The 17,053-nt window shown below is 29.8% G+C and overlaps 1 protein-coding gene across 1 annotated transcript; it reads right to left on the reverse strand.

Annotated features, from left to right (window-relative positions):
- Nucleotides 1–396: 396 nt before the first annotated feature.
- On the reverse strand, nucleotides 397–15,632 carry LOC135927763 (clathrin light chain-like). Its single transcript, XM_065463926.1, has 7 exons — nucleotides 15,425–15,632; nucleotides 10,559–10,623; nucleotides 2,552–2,774; nucleotides 1,858–1,969; nucleotides 1,603–1,670; nucleotides 1,350–1,520; nucleotides 397–887 (listed from the first exon to the last, which is right to left on the reverse strand). The coding sequence occupies exons 1-7, from the start codon at nucleotides 15,603–15,605 to the stop codon at nucleotides 793–795; spliced, it is 915 nt and encodes a 304-aa protein (XP_065319998.1). The 5' UTR covers nucleotides 15,606–15,632; the 3' UTR covers nucleotides 397–792.
- Nucleotides 15,633–17,053: the final 1,421 nt, after the last annotated feature.

Genomic DNA, 17,053 nt, shown 5'->3' on the forward strand with positions numbered 1-17,053 from the left:
CGTAAAGAAAAAAAAAGTAATTATGATCTAAATGTATGTAATATTGTTATTTTTTTTATAATGTGCCAATATAGTAATTATTGGGAATTAAGGTATTGGAAAGCGTATCATAAAAGGGGGATAGGAGGAGGGTAGGGGAGAGAAAAGTTACTTAAAGTATGATGTTTACGAAGGTAAAGAACGTACAAGAATTAAGGTATTATATAAATACGTCGTTTTTTTATATTAAAGACATATCAAACAGAGTTAATCTAATGATAGAAAAGGGAAAATAACAGGAGGAATATTAATTGGTTAAGCAATAAAATATATAGTAATAATTGAAAAAAAATTTTTTTTTATATTATCAAAATTACATTTAATAGGGAAGATGATATACTTAAAATAAATATAAGAAAAACATCCAATCTTTAAATATTAAATTTTTTAAATCAGTTACAAAAAAAAAAGATGTTGGTTTGGGTTGGTCAAGTGATTTTTATTTTCAAAATAATATAATTTTATGTACAACAACAAATAAAAAAATTTAGCTATTCAAAATCAAAAAATAACGCCCCCTTTATGGCGCGAAATATTGTTCGAATTCTTTCTTTTTTCCAGAAAAAGGAGTTAAAATTAAAATACCCGCCTGATATACTAGAAGGTAAAAGAAAAATATATTCTTGAGGGAGAGAAGGGGTGTAAAGCGAGATTGGGAGGGGGGTTAAAAGGTGATTTTAATTTTAATTATATATTATATATGTGTATGTAATGTATGTTATGATAGGTTTGGAAATGTGTTAGGGTGTCGGGCTAATTCGATTTTTCGTCTTCAGAGTCGGCATGATCACCGTGTAAATCTCCGTTCGTATTGTGAGGGCCATTGGGCAAGGATGTATTTTTTGCGCCTTGTAAATTTATATATTTTTTTGAACAAACAAACAAAAAAATATATTATAAATGTTGTCATTTATATATAAACCCAACGCTAATTAAGTTTACGATAAAACAAAATAATTTTTCGATTTTAAAGTAATAGTCCATAATCCTGAATGGTCTTATTTTACTTTTTAAAACTTATTTCTGTTTTAGTCCAGGCTAAACAGATTTTAAACTAGGATTACCCTAATTTGATTTAGAAATTTCACAAAAATGGATATAGAACTTTACAATACTCAGTCGACGAAATATAAATGCTTCTAGGAGTGTTCTAACAATTTGATAATGATTTACAAAATTCTTTATAAATTCGAGTTAAAAACAATTAAATATATTTTTTGAGCCTAATATAGATGTCATTTTTCCCCCTCATTCGTGTAATATTATTATTTAATTTTGTTTTTGTTGGTAAACAAAAAAATATTATTAACCATGTTGACGGGGAGACGATGCTTGGGAAGATTTAAGCTTGACTATGACCGACCGTAATCGAGTGACGTCCTTAACGTGTTTACTGTTTTTAGGATTAAAATCGCAAAGAGACGCCACCTTTTCCCATTCCTTTTTGTCCTTGTTGATCATGTCAGCTGTTTTTTCGTTTTCTAAATCAATTATTTATTTATTTTATGGTAAATAATTTCGTAATAAAAGATACATTAAAAATATTTGATAACGTGCCGTTACTTTCTCTGGTAATGTTTGATTTTATGTTTTCCCGGTTGTGGCTTTGTTGAAATTCCTTCTCTTGAATCCTAGTATATTATTGTATTTATTTTTTATTAAATTCATGTATCGAAATTGAAGCCCCTTTATGGGACCGCTAAATTGTGAGTTACGGTTACGTTTCGGTCAGCATATAGAATAAGTCCATTTCACTTAGAATTTCGGACAATACTGTCGCCATGGAAAAAAAGAGACAAATGAATGATGTAAAGTTACCGATTATTCTCTTTGGCTTTGGACACTTGTTGTTTATACATGGATTGCCATTCTTCCAATTCCTTCTTAGCGTGTTCCCTCATCTCTTTCTTCTTGATTTCTTCTTCTTGATCTGCATTATTTAACAGGAAAAACAAAAATTAAGTTAGGGATATGTACTATGATTAAGACTTCTTTATAACTCTATCCGATATCGAAATATCTGTACCGGATAGTGAGTTATTATCGGCTGATAACTGATAAACGATCCGATCTTTAACAAAAACGTCGGATGAAAAATATTTGTTTATAATATAATTTTTCATCTTCTAGCTGGAAGCATGGGATTATAAAAAAAAAAGATTTAAAATAAATAAAATAAGTCACGAATTTTATAAAAAAAAAGAAATCCTCAAAAATTAAAGAAAGGAATTTTCATTTTTTTAATTCTGAAAAATTAATATTATTTAATAAAAATAATTTTAAAATAATAACATAGATGAATTTTAAAAAAAAAAAAATTTTGGAGAAATTGAGAAAGGTATAAAATGCGAACGAAATTTGTATTAAACATTTAAAGGAAGGAAGGAAGGAAGGAAGGAAGGAAGGAAGGAAGGAAGGAAGGAAGGAAGGAAGGAAGAAGGAAGGAAGGAAGGAAGGAAGGAAGGAAGGAAGGAAAGAAAGAAATTAAACATTAAACGCTATATATGTATACCTTTTTCTTTGAGGATTTCTTGCTGTTTTTCCCGCCATATTTTTATTTTTTCGGGCTCCTTGTATATTTTGTCCTCTTTGGAGATGGCGCTAAAATCTCCCCTCTTTTTGTAAGGGTCGGGTTTACCCTGGGTAGAATGAGATTCACCGAGATTATTATCGTCGTTAAAGTCGAATTCGGCGTTATTTGGTTCGATAAGGTTGTTGCCATTGGTAAGATGAGCCTATATATATTTTTTTTTGTAAGAGGATTTAGGAATAAAGGGATACGATCTCAACAAAAGTGACTAACATGACGTATATTCTAGCAGGAAGAAATCGCTTCCCATTCTTCGCAATGAAAGATTACAAAATCCAACAAATAGGTTTATACCGTGGCAACATGGCGCTCATAATTCTCAAAATAAAAAATTGCTAAAATTCATGACATGCATCTTTTAAAAAAAAAAATTTTTTTAAGCACCGATCCAAAATATTAATTTCAAGCAGCCCCGTTACGATCTGCAAAACGCGGCCCACCCCGTACCCTTCCAACAGACCGGGCCTATTTTGCGAAAAATAATTTCGGTCTCGGGCTAAGGCCGCATCCATAGTGGATCCGATCCGATCCGACACTATTTTACAGCTGATCGACTTTTAAAATCGGTTTATGAGAATCAATTTTTTTTTATTAAAACCATTATTTCTTAGGTTATCATCATGTATAGAATTAAAGACAAAATTAATATTATTACAAAAAAAATTGATCTCATAAACGGATTTTAAAAATCGATCAGCTGTTAAACCGTGTCGGATCGGATGTACTATGAATGCGGCCTAAGTCCCTAACATTTAAAAAAAAATTCTGGACCTGGGGGTGGGAACGGGGTTAAATTTTTTTAAATATATTATCACTAAATTTTAAAATTCTTGCAAGAGTCCCAGCATATTTTTTTTTATTTGAATTTTTCCGAATTTGAATAAATTCGGGTCGGGTAGTTCAAAAAAGTTTTTTTTAATTCGGGTCGGATTTTTGGGGGACAAATAAAAAATAAAAAATTGGTTCAAAATAGGGCAGGACAAACAGATGCCAATCGCTAATTTTAGATCGTCATTTTTTTTTGTCCTTACTTTACGAAATAATAATAATCATAATAGAGAGAAGAAAAAAAATTGAAAGATTACTAGGGATGTCATATTAATTTTAAAAAAAAAATGGTGTCCTCACACTTTTTTAGGGGAGTTATAAAGATTTGTTAAGAGAAGGATCAAATTAGTTCAAAATTAAAATTTAAAAAAAAAAATGTGTAAAATCGGCGTAGGTAAAAAACTTTTAAAAAAATGGCTGAACATTTTCTATCTTTATACGTAAAAACCATATGATCGCGTTACGAACGAGGGAGGCAAAAACGGGCCCATAGTCGCCTGAACGTAATCGCTTTGATCCGAAATCACAGTGCGCACAAATTGAACGTTTCAAAACGCGAATAAAAAAACGCAAACACGACGCGTTTAAATCGAAGCGTCTAAACTAATTAGCGGTGTATCATTTGCACAATTGTCATATAGTTCCGGGTTTTCAAAATTCTGTATAGCCTGCCATTGTGAAATCAGCGTGCGCAGCAATTTGGAATGCTGCTGAACATATACATATGCCTAGGCCTAATAAAAATGATTGGGAAAGAGTAAATTTATTAAATCTTTGGATTTCCCAGGAATTCCTGCTTCAATCAGGATTCCCAAATTGTTTTGGGGCAATAGATGTGAAAGATATCTCCTTTCCTCCCAATCAATTTGGAATGCTGCTGAACATATACATATGCCTAGGCCTAATAAAAATGATTGGGAAAGAGTAAATTTATTAAATCTTTGGATTTCCCAGGAATTCCTGCTTCAATCAGGATTCCCAAATTGTTTTGGGGCAATAGATGTGAAAGATATCTCCTTTCCTCCCAATCAATTTGGAATGCTGCTGAACATATACATATGCCTAGGCCTAATAAAAATGATTGGGAAAGAGTAAATTTATTAAATCTTTGGATTTCCCAGGAATTCCTGCTTCAATCAGGATTCCCAAAATTGTTTTGGGGCAATAGATGTGAAAGATATCTCCTTTCCTCCCAATAGTGGTTCACAATTTTATAACTATAAACATAGATTTTCAATTAACCTGTTTAGCCTTAACAGACATCAACAGAAAATTTTTTTTTTTTTATAGGTGTGGGAGCATATGGAAAGCAGAGTGACGGTGTAGTATTTAGAAATAGCTCTTTATATAGAGGTTGTATTATATTAATCCTAATATATTCTAAAAATATAAATAATAGAATTGGTGAACCATAGACTTTATTTGCCTGCATGCCATTTGTAATGGTCAGGGGTGACGCATTCCCTTTATCAAATTATCTGATGATGAAGCCCTACCATCAGTTAACTTACATTAAATGTGATAAAAATTTTACTAGTTGTAATATATTTTATACATATAAAAAGAATATCACATTTAAATTACAAAAACATCAATGATATACATGAAATAATTAAAAGGTTTGTGCAGAAATGCTGGAATCTGATGAGATTTTTTTGGAATCAACAACATCCGGTTTGTCTAATTCCATGTATAAATATATAAGAATATAATCAATTAATTAGCTTAACTAAGGAAGTTCCTGGTTATGATACCAGTCCTCTTTATCTCAAGAAGAGATTGAGGAATTTCAAGGACAGATTGAATAAGGAAAAATTAGGGAAACCTTCAGGCTCATCAAGAGGAATCAATGAATATAAACAGCAGAAATATCTAAATTCTATGCAAAGGATTATAGAAGATCGCCCTACATCAAGCAACTTTGATGTATCTCACCTAAAAAGGAAAAAAAACCTAAACTAAATGAATTTAATAGGTTATTAAATGTTTTGGAAGAAAAGCCATCTGGGATGCAGTAAGGCTAATTTTTATCTATAATTTATTAATATTTTGTATAGACTTTTTATGGAAAACCTTGTAAAGGAGGTGGAAAACTTAAATTTAGACAACCAACTATTGTTTAAAACTGAGGTTTTAAAATTTCTAGACTATCACCTGAAGGCAAATTGTATTTTACCAACACCTGCTAATGAATCTGCATTATATGATGTGTTTAGTATTTTAAATGTGATATTGTTCTGATTATAATTACATGTGATATTTGTGTAAAAGATATATTCTTTAACAATTAATAAAATTTTTGTATATTTGTATTAATGTCTATTTTCACATTTAATATAAGTTGAGTGATGGTAGCGCTTCGTCAGATGTTTTGATAAAGGGAATATGTCATCCGCAACCATTACAAATGACATGGCTTCAATAAACCCTGGAAAAGGCTTGGAAGCAGGTAGATCAAGTGTAGGGTTCACCTATTCTAATTATTTATATTTTTTTAGAATATACTAAAATTAATCTATTTCTAAGTACTTCACCATCACTCTGCTTTCCATATGCACCCACATCTATAAAAAATAAATTTTTTGTTGATGTCTGTTAAGGCTGACTGGTTATTGAAAATCTGTTTATAGTTATAAAATTGAGACACTATTGGGATGGCTATTAATATATATACATAATTTCCCATTGTTATATGTACAGCCGGATTCCAAATTGCTGCGCACACTGTCATTTGGCAATGGTAGGCTATACAGGACTTTGAAATCCTTGAACAATATGCCAATCGTGCAAAGGATACACCAGTAATTAAATACATTTAAATAATTCCTAACGGAGGTAACGAACAATCTGTCTTCGGCATCAAGTAAAACCTGTTACGAAATTAGTAATTTTGGGATTTATATCATATGTTACCCCAAGAACATATGAAAAGGTTGATCTTCAGAATTTGTCAAATCCCCCCTTTATATTAATATATATTCAGAAAAAAAAATCCCTTTTTTAAAACATATGTTTGAAGATGTTCACTTTATTTCTCTCAAGTAAATATAAGATCAACCATTTTTGTTTTTGTTTTGAATTTAGACGTTTCATATTGGAAAAAAAAAATTAAAATTAACGCTTCGATTTAAATCGTAGCTGCGTTTTGCGTTTTTTTTATTTGCGTTTTGAAACGCTGCGTTGAAATTGAAACGTTCAATTTGTTCGCGCTATTATATCGATTGGTTCAACGCTATCTTTAATAGCAAAGTTGTTAAAGGATCTAGATACAAGTATCTAGATCCTGTATCTAGATATAAAAATGTGGTATCTGTATCTGTAACTAGATAGATTTTTGATTAAAATATCTGTATCTAGATATTGTTTTAGACAATGTATCTGTATCTAGATCCATTTAAAAAGTATCTTTTAACAACTCTGCTTAATAGTAACTAACAATGATCTTTAAAATACCCATAAAATGTTTCGTATTGACCCAAAGCGTAACCCGTAACTGCATAAAGTTTCCATTTATTATCTCCAATTATTAGAGTTTTTTGATTGATCCCAGGTCACAAGGGAGATTTCGCGTGTCTTTATTGGATAAAGGTCCGGACTTTTATTTTAATATCGGTCTTCGGGTAGGTTCGGTCTCGTTTCTTGACCATCATTACGCTAAAAATATTTGAACCGAAACAGATGATCCATTTATTGAAAAAAAAGGGTAAACAAATTTTACAGATGATTTGTATGAAGTTATGTCATTTTACTTTAATCTTGTTATTTCATAATCATTTTTTTTAAATATATATAATAAAATAAAGAAAAATTAAACTTCCATTAAACTATAAACTTTTTAAGAAGAAAGAAAGAAAGAAAGAAAGAAAGAAAGAAAGAAAGAAAGAAAGAAAGAAAGAAAGAAAGAAAGAAAGAAAGAAAGAAAAAAAGAAAGAAAGGTCAATTAAAAAAATCATAATTATAGATTTTTTTTTAAAAACCAAAATAACCTCTATAAAACCGAAACGATGCCCAAAAAAAATAAAGGAAGGGGGGCTTAACCCCGCTGCAAAAATTTTAAACTATAAACCGGAAATTGAATTGAACCGTTATACATCATGGTGGTAAGGGATTACAAAATATTTTAAGGGGTAAAGAGAAAATGTCGCCATGTTGCCTTCACATTCATTTTTTTAGCTATCATTGTCGCCACCCTTATTCCAAATCTGCGATATATTATTTAACTCCTTCCTATCTCCCGATCTGCAGAAAAACAGGAAAATTCTAACCGACACTGATAGCTGCTTATATAACGTTCCATTTCCTGAGTCGGAAAATCGTATCGTAACTTAAGGTGGTCTACAAAAATCTTTTTTTCTCCTGGAAAAATAAACGAGTTAATAAAATACAGCAAGTCTTCTATTCCTCCAGGAACAAAAAAATTTATCAAACCGATAAGCATCCAACCTCGTCCCGAATAATAAGATACATGTATCACGATACTTTTCCCCCAACTCCTTTAAGGAATATATATAATAATATACTTTCAAAACAAATTTTTAAAAAAACATCGATTTTTTTTTGAATTTTTTTTTTATGAACCGAGAGGATATAAATTAAATCCTTAAAATATTGTCTTTTTTTTATAATCGTAATATTTACGCTATTAAATTTATTTTATTATAAAAAAAAAAATTGTCTTTAAAATAAATAATAAATCGATCCTCGATAAAAAATAAGAGGAAAATATTTATTTTATTTTTATATATCTTGTAGAGAAAATGATATTTGGCTCGGGGGTAAGTTCGCGAAGAGAATGAATGTATGAATAAATAATGAATAGGATATTTGTAATACATTGAGGAATGATTCGGTCGGGGCCAAAAGCCTTATTTAAAAAAAATATGTACATTTAAGGCATTTGAAAAGCGTCGGTGAATGCAAATCAGCTGGAGGCGCCATTTTGGTAATCCACATAGTAATTATTCTCATGGTTCAAAACTATTATTAAATTTATAAATTGCTTCCCTTATTATCTCGATGATCAGGCAAATGTTTAATAAATTTTACTAGTCATGACGATGCGTTCATAATAATGCACCTGGAAAGCGTCGTTGAATGCAAATCAGCTGGAGGCGCCATTTTGGTAATCCGTATAGTAATTATTCTCATGGTTCAAAACTATTATTAAATTGGTAAATTGCTTCCCTTATTATCTCGATGATCAGGCAATTATTTAACAAATTTTACTAGTCAATTTAAGGCTCTATATCACACCTAAAGCGAATTTTTTTTAAAATACTTATTTGTTTAAAGTAAAAAATTTTATGGAATCAAGGGTAGAAGCGTATAATTTCAAAAGATGATTTAATCCATCTCGGGTGAGATTCTAAGAAACTAGCTAAAGATAGACGCCATCAACAGGTCCCTTGCAGAAGCAAATCTGGGTGAGGCAAGCATCGAGACACGAGTATTTAAATTCTTTATCAAAGATGAGCTCCGAAGCTAAGGTGATAATACCGCCAAATATTATATTTTTTTGGGGTAATTTTCGCATCTATCCCCACTTTTAAAAGACCGCGAAAATTTTTAATCAAATTATAACTTGTCCAATCCGCCTTTTGTTGAACTGACCGATTTGAATCTAGTTTTAAAAACGGCCCAATCACGATTCGAGACAAAACAATTATTTCCCGGGGGTTAAATCCATTCCACCACCCATGGGCGAAATCTCCAGGCCTACATAATATTCTTTTGGCCAGAAATTTTGATCGGCAACACTAGACTCACCCCTCTCCCCCACCTCCCGACTCCATATATAATATGATAAAATTCAATTATGCTTTAAGTTTTTCCGCAGGAAGAGATAATAGTTTTCCCAAGTATAATCTTCCGGAAATGAGAGAAGAAGAATGGTTAACTTTTATAATTTTGAAAAAAAATAATAAAGTAAAATAATTAAAAACTAAAAATTATTTTGTTTTAATTAAAAATTTAAATTATAAAATGTAAAAATCATAATAAAAAAAAAATTTCCTCAATGAAAATATAACTTTCAAAATTTACATAAATTTTAGAAAGCTTTAAAATTAAATTTTCTTATAAAAAAAAATTTGCTAAATTTTTTTAAAAAAATAATCCAAATATAACTTCCGGGAGAAAATGAAATTGGAAATCAAAATCATATCCGGTGGCATTTGTGGCGGGGTGTTATTCCACGTCAAATATATTTTAAAACAATTAGCGAGCCCCCCCCCCTCGTGATTTTAGTAAAATTATATATACAAACTAATATCCGATAACCGATATACCCGATACAAAATTGATATCGGCCGATTTATCGATCCGATATCGTATTCCGTAAACATACTAATCTTTTTTATATTTGTGGCGCCAAAAAAAAAAATTGCGCTAAGGTATCGAGGTAATGACTTAAGTTTTTTGACCTTATAGTTTTAGCTTAAAAACTAGGTTTGCCATTTTCGACTGGTGGAAGTTCAAAGAAATTTCAGAAAGGATTTAGAGGTTCCAGTAAAATTTAGTAAGACGTTCCCTTAGATACGACGACCCGATTATTGAGGATCCCGGGTTCTCGTTCCGAACCTTGCTTTATGCCGTTTTAAAATTGGGAAGGGGAGTCTTCTGGAAAATGGCGAATTGAAGAAAATATCCGGGCTCAGTACCGGAGAAGGGACAAACCCAAGAATCGGTGCAACTCTCTCTCTCTCTCTCTCTTAAAATAAGACCCAGGGCCCATTTCAAAATTCCAGAACCGGTTCGGGAAAAAAGGTGATGGAACTAAATTATATTTCATATATAGAATCGTGTCGAAAACCTAAGTGAAATATGTTCAACCCGGAACTAGACCATTCCGAGTTCTAAAATGGATCCCGAGTGTGCGCAGCCTGGCCTTCTGTGTAGGGCGGCAAAAATTGTTTTTAAAAGCTGATAATTAGCCAAAATTTATATGTCGTTTTTAAAAACTATTATGGATCCAGGCCCAGTAAGTTGTATTGTACAAAGTATATTTTATACGGGCTGGATCGGGCAAAGATTATAATGGACCAGGATGACCCCGTACCAACCTCTAATACAGTTAATAAATCATATTAAAAAGAATCTTACGTTGTTTTCAGAATTATCGGTGGGAAATAGGTCATCTTCATCAAATGGGTCGGTTGATGAGGCACCTATAGAATATAGTTTAAATAAGGAATTAATTTCCTGTCGTCAGCTGATATCGAAATTAAAAAAATTTAATAAGTAAGATGGCCAAATTATCTTGATTGAAAAAATGAATATCCTTATAATACGTCCCTAAAATATTCTAATCATATGATCATTTGATTGGCATAATTCCGTAATAAATTATGCCAATCATTCAAAAGAATATTGAATTACGATAGACCTGCGAGCCGAAGCCCTAATTGATGGTGGCGGTCCGCCGATTTCGCCCCTGCCTAATAAATTAGCGGAGGTCGAGGCGTGATATTTATTTGAAGAAAAAAAAATATGAATGTATTTACACTGAATATTAATTTATTTGGGCACTCTTGATTCTATCTGACACTTTATTTTCCGTTCCTCATTCCTATTTAAATTTCATGTATTTTCTCATTATCAGGAATAGGTGATTTAAGGAATTGCCATTTACACTCAGATCAGGGTCGAGTATAACGAAGCATTTCGGTAATAATCCGTTGATTTTTTAATGAAACAAATTCGGATACAAATCAGATTTAGAAAAATTATAAATTGTCCTGATTAAACAGTATTTTATCAAGATTCGTGGGACATAAAGAAGCCCTTTTCCATTGAGTATTAATCCAGCGATAGAAAGGATGTATGTACTGGTTGCAGGCATAAAAAGGAACCTTCCTAGCTAAATTAGCAAGCCTAGGAAGTTCCATTTGCTTTTTTCCCCAAAATGTTAGAACATCCTCTTCTGGAATAATTAGACCAGTGCGCCGCCGGCAATTTTATTCACGCCAGAACAGCCGCCACTTGAGATCATCGGCGCATGGCAGCGGTGCGCCATGTATAATTATATTTATATTTTAAATTATTATTATATTTAAATTTGAATTATTAACATTAATAAAATTAAAATATGAATTGTATTCTAATTGTTATATATAATAAGAATAGTTTATATCATTCACATCCATTCCCACATCATATTTCATTTTCACGAACAACACATATTAATTATTTTTATGGACTTGCAACTTTTAAACCACCCTAATATACAATTATGAAACAACAACTCTCTCTCTCTCTACTTAATCATAAATCGAGTTATGCCTGGAGGTACTTTGGAAAGTGATGTCCATTTTTGATATGTCTGCTGAGGCGGATAATGGAAATTAGCATTGCACCAACCAATCTAATTAATACAAAAAACTTTAAAAAATTAAATTGCCCTACCCGCTGGCACAGCACATTAATTTATGTTGGAAAGTATAAATAAAATAGGAAAACAATCTTTAAGACTCTTTAATAATGAATGGGATATGATTGGTGAGCTTTACGCAGTATTAAATCCATCCCGAGAGTCAGTGGAATTTCTTTCCTCCCAAAAAGGATCAACAATAAACTTAGGGTTATTATTTTGCAGTGAAATGGAAGCTCATATACAAATCAATAAATCTTATTGCTAAGATATTATATGCTTAAAAGAAAATATGAAGAAAAAGCTTGACCATAGGTTTCCCAATTCTGAAATTCAAGTTATTTTATGTTTTTGTTGATAAAATTATATTTTAAACATTAGATATTAGCGACTCTACTTGATCCCAGATTTCAAAATCTTAAAATTGTTTCAGAATATTTAAATTAGAATTCTACGACATCATTGCAATTTTTAATTAGACATTCAAAACTTTTAGAGCATGATAGAAATGCAGAGAGTGAGATTCAAGTTGAAGATAATGGGCAAACATCCAGATCTTATATTAAAATAGCTCGTAAACATTCCATTCTAAGCAACGATTATAACAACATTAGTAATCTAGAACAAGAATGTCATATTTTGCTCCAGTCAACATAATACCACAGAAGAGGATGCATTAATCTTTTGGAAGAAAAGGCGACTGGAACTTCCTCAGGTTCTATTTTAGCTAGAAAGGTTCTTTGTATACCTGCAACCAGCACACGTGAAAGAATTTTTTCCATTGCTATATTCATACTTAGTGCAAAAAGGGCTTCTTTATGTCCCACAAATCTTAGCAAAATACTATTTATTCAAGGCAATTATAATTTTGCTGAATCTGAATTCTGATTCATTATATGTTACACTTTATATTTTGCTTGCATTCCAAATTATTCCAATTTGTTATAATAAAAATCTATAGAATATAACTAATATATTTGCTGTTTATGTGACTGTGATCTGAATAAAAATGCAATTCCTTAGCCTATTTCTGAGAATGAGAAAATACATCAATTTAAATTGGAGTGAGACTGGAATTAACTCAAGAAATGAATTAAGCTATATTAACAATGTGTTAGGAAAAAACACCCAATTATAAAAAAATGTAATACAATCAGCACACAGGTCTAGATAAACTATGTTGGTTGAGCAAAATATGTCATTCTTGCTCTATATTGCTAATGTTATTATGGTCGTTGCTTAGAGGAATGTTAACGAGCTTTTTAAGTTATATATGAACTGGATGATAATCCATTACCTTCAACTTGAATCTCACTCTGCACAATTCTATCATGCTCTAGATGCTATTGCAATGATTTAGTAGAATTTTCGAATTAACATATTCTGAAACAATTTTAAGATTTTGAAATCTCGGATCAAGTAGTGTCGCTAATATATCTAATGTTTAAAATATGATTTTATTAATAAAAATAGAATATAAAATAAATTACTTACTTGAAGTTTGGTACTTGAAAACCTATGGTCAAGCTATTTTTGCATATTTCCTTTTAGCATTTGAATATATTGATTTGTATGTGTGTTTCTATTCCACTGTGAATTAGTAGTCCTAAATTTATTGCTGATTCCATTTGTGAGGAAAGAAATTCCAACAACTTTCTGAATGGATTTAATGATGCGTAAAGTTTGTCAATTATATTCATTCATTATTAAAAAAGTTTAAGGGATTGTTTTCTTTAGAACTTTATTCATAGGAATTTTGAACACTATGGATGCCAGCAGGTAGGGCAATTTAACTTAAGAGCTTTTGTATCAATTAGATCTGTTGGGTGCCATGCAATTTATATTACTAGCCTCATCAGAGATATCAAAATGTTCATCCAGGTATGGATCAGAATCATCAATATCCAAAATATGGCTCATTTACGATGCCCATCCTCAATCTCACATTCCAAATCAGCTACTCAATATCTGAGGGCTAAAATGATTTCTCTAATTTCTTTTAAGAACATTAATTCTAGCAACTTTTTTTATGCCATTAACTATAATTAACTTATGAAGTCCATGCCCTAAGCATAAGCATAATACACCAATCTGATGCTTTTTTAAGTGAGCCCCAGCATTATTGACCATCTGAATTTGTTTTAAATGGAATTCCTATCCTATACTATCAATCTCAGATAATTGATTTTGTGTCCATTTCTAGTTGCCAGATTTTCATCTAAAAATTACAATGCTTGAAATGACCTGTTCATAAATCAAAAATGATATAAGAATTTTCAGAATCAGATTTAAAACTTGCACCTTTATAGATTAATAAACACATCATCTAGTGCACCTAACTAATGGTTGCCTTATCAGGCAATTCTGATGAGGAATCAAATATCATATTTCTATTTTTTTAGACAATTTATACAAAATTTCAAACCTTTACAAAATCAGTTATTCCTTTGTTTATAGAATTAAATGACATTAAATCTAAACACCACATCATAACATAATTTTGCCCAATTAGATTTTATATTTATTTTATACATTAGAAAGATCTTTAAAAAAACATCTGAAAAATTTTTGAACCTTCAAAATAAAGTTTTATATATTAATTTAATAAATCAGTTATATATTAAGTTTATACATTGAAAAGATACTCAAAAAACATCAAATAGTGCTGGCAATAATCAAACTAAGGTGGTTTAAAATGTGCAAGTCCATTAAAAAAATTAATTGTATTTATGTTTGTGTAATATTGAAATATGATGCATGAATATTAATGAATGTATACTATTTTTTTATATGCCAATATAATACAATTCATATTTTATATTAATGTTAATACTGGTCATGCCACTCACCTCAATCAGTGGCTCCGGTCCAATGTGAATAAAATTGCCAGAAGTACATAGGTCTAAGATGTGCCTACCAGATATTAAAAATGACATAAAATAAATTCTGAATATTTTTTTAAATTTTAATCTTGGCAGATTTAAAAATTTTGATCACTTTATGGTCTGGCATAGGCTTTGATTTTTTTTTATTTTTAATAATTTAGCTGTAAATTGTTATAAAGGGAAGTAAATAAAGGTCATGTTTTAAAGACAACACTGATTTTACTTCTATTTATTCTATATAATGTGCAATTAAATATTTTTTAAAAAAATTATTATTCATATAGTATAAATACAGAATCATAAATAAATTTTAATCTAAAATAAATAAATTATAGATTTCTAGGGATAATTTCTATTGTATTAAACAAAGTTGAGCAGTGACTAAAAATCAGATAATTTGGCTCAATACTTGAAATTTGTGGTTAGTAATTTTTTATAAAATATCTTAGAAATGATATAAGGTGAGTATTATAAATATAAGTTTGAATAAAGCTTTATTTAATATGCTAATTTCACAATCTAATAACTGTATAAAAATAATTTTACTTTAATTTTAAACATATATAAATGTATTGTCAAAAGATAATAAAATCTTATAAGTTGAATTGTCATTAAATTAAAAAAAAACATTTATTTAGTATACATAACTTATCATTAAATTATTCTAAATATATAATCTGCCAAAATGTGAAATAAGATATATTTCTAAACTACCGTTAGGAAGATTTGATGACAAATCATTTAAGGCAGGATTATCAGGAAAGTCTTTTTCAAGCTGATCTAACTCATTTTGCGTCCGTTCCCAAAATTCATTTTCTGGTTGGGTATTATTATTGTTATTTTCAATTTTTGCAGATGTCTCATCATTATCGAAAAATATTTCACTGGTCGCCATTTTACGATTTAGTGGCAAACGTAAAAAGAATGTTGATAATTAGGCGAGGTTGCATTCTTTTAATATCCTCATTTAATTATATAAGTAGTGTAATTATGTACTAAACTAATACTTACATATTTATATCGTATTTCAATTGCTAGTAAAATATTTGTTATACTTTATTTGATTCAAGCGTGAAGTATTATATTTAATTTTTATGATGTTAATGTAAATTAAGTTACAGAAACATAGCATGGCATCGATGAACTGCTATGATTCGCCTCCAAATGGAAATTTTTACCATTATTTGTGAATATTTTGTATTTCAAAAGCTACAATATCCCAAAAGAAAATTATATAGTTTATATTTAATTGTTTTTTCTTCATCTAATATATGTTTACCATAATTATATTTATAGCATAATGATTTTAAAAAATTTTATCTGCTTAGATGGTGGCGTATTTGTGACAAAATTTAGAAACCTTCCTTCAAAAACGACAAGGACCAGACGCCTTGTGCTTGGCGGCATCGTGTTTAAATGAGAATCCAGTGGCGAACTAGCCTTGTGAGAAAATATTAATTTAAGCTAATAGAAAAAAAATAGAAAATAGTTTGTTCAAAAATCTAAAACATAAAAACATTAATTATACTGTCACTTCTTCGTAATTTTATATATTAAAAATTATATTATTTCCTTTTTGAGCATCTATATTAACGCTCCTTAAATAAAAAGCTTATTTTCCCTTGTGCTAGTGTGTTATTAAAAGGGGCGTGCTCTTACATATTAAGAAAAAAGGGGTTTGCCTTTTATAGTATAGGTATACGACAGGTCATATTTTTTTAAAATCTATTATAGGAAAATGTATAGTCTTTTTAAAAAAGTAGCCAATTGCAATTTGAATCTGACTTACAGGCACGCTTTTATAAAAATTTTTTTAGCAGCATTTAAACTGCTCAACAAGAGCACTACAGTGGAGATAGATATTCTATTTTATATAAAACCTATTTCATAATTTGCTTTCTTTTAAAAAAAACTTCTCTATTTAGACTCCAGGTATTTGTATTGTATAGGTTTGAGGCGAGAACATTTTTATTCAATTTTCATTCATCGATCATAAAGTAATTCAATTATTCACATTTATCAAAAGTTATCTAACACTAATAAATATTTTCCTTTATAAAAAATAATATGAAAATGATGTATTGGGGAAATATGTCAGTGATATATTAAGGAATAAAGTAATTTTTTTAATATTATTATAATTTTATTTCTTTTATAGATTAATAAACCAATTTTAAATAGAAGGTCTTTTATTTTATCAAAGGAATTAAATAAGTTCAATATTAAAACAAGATCCAAAAACATTGAAAGATGTACATGAATTTACGGAATTTCTCAAAATCCACATATAAAATTTGAAATTTGAGTTTATTAGACATAAGGATTTCTAATTCATATAATTTG

This window comes from Gordionus sp. m RMFG-2023, chromosome 4, assembly GCF_954871325.1.
Source record: "Gordionus sp. m RMFG-2023 chromosome 4, tfGorSpeb1-WG-v2, whole genome shotgun sequence".
NCBI classification, from domain to species: Eukaryota; Metazoa; Nematomorpha; class Gordioida; order Chordodea; family Parachordodidae; genus Gordionus; species Gordionus sp. m RMFG-2023.

Bases quoted from the DNA above. Each gene is read 5' to 3' on its own strand.
- LOC135927763 (XM_065463926.1), bottom strand. From the start codon at position 15,605: ATGGCGACCAGTGAAATATTTTTCGATAATGATGAGACATCTGCAAAA. The intron at 1,521-1,602 runs GTAACGGCACGT...TAATTGATTTAG, and splicing joins ATCAAACATTACCAGAGAAA to AAAACGAAAAAACAGCTGAC. The intron at 888-1,349 runs GTTAATAATATT...TAAATTTACAAG, and splicing joins ATCGTCTCCCCGTCAACATG to GCGCAAAAAATACATCCTTG.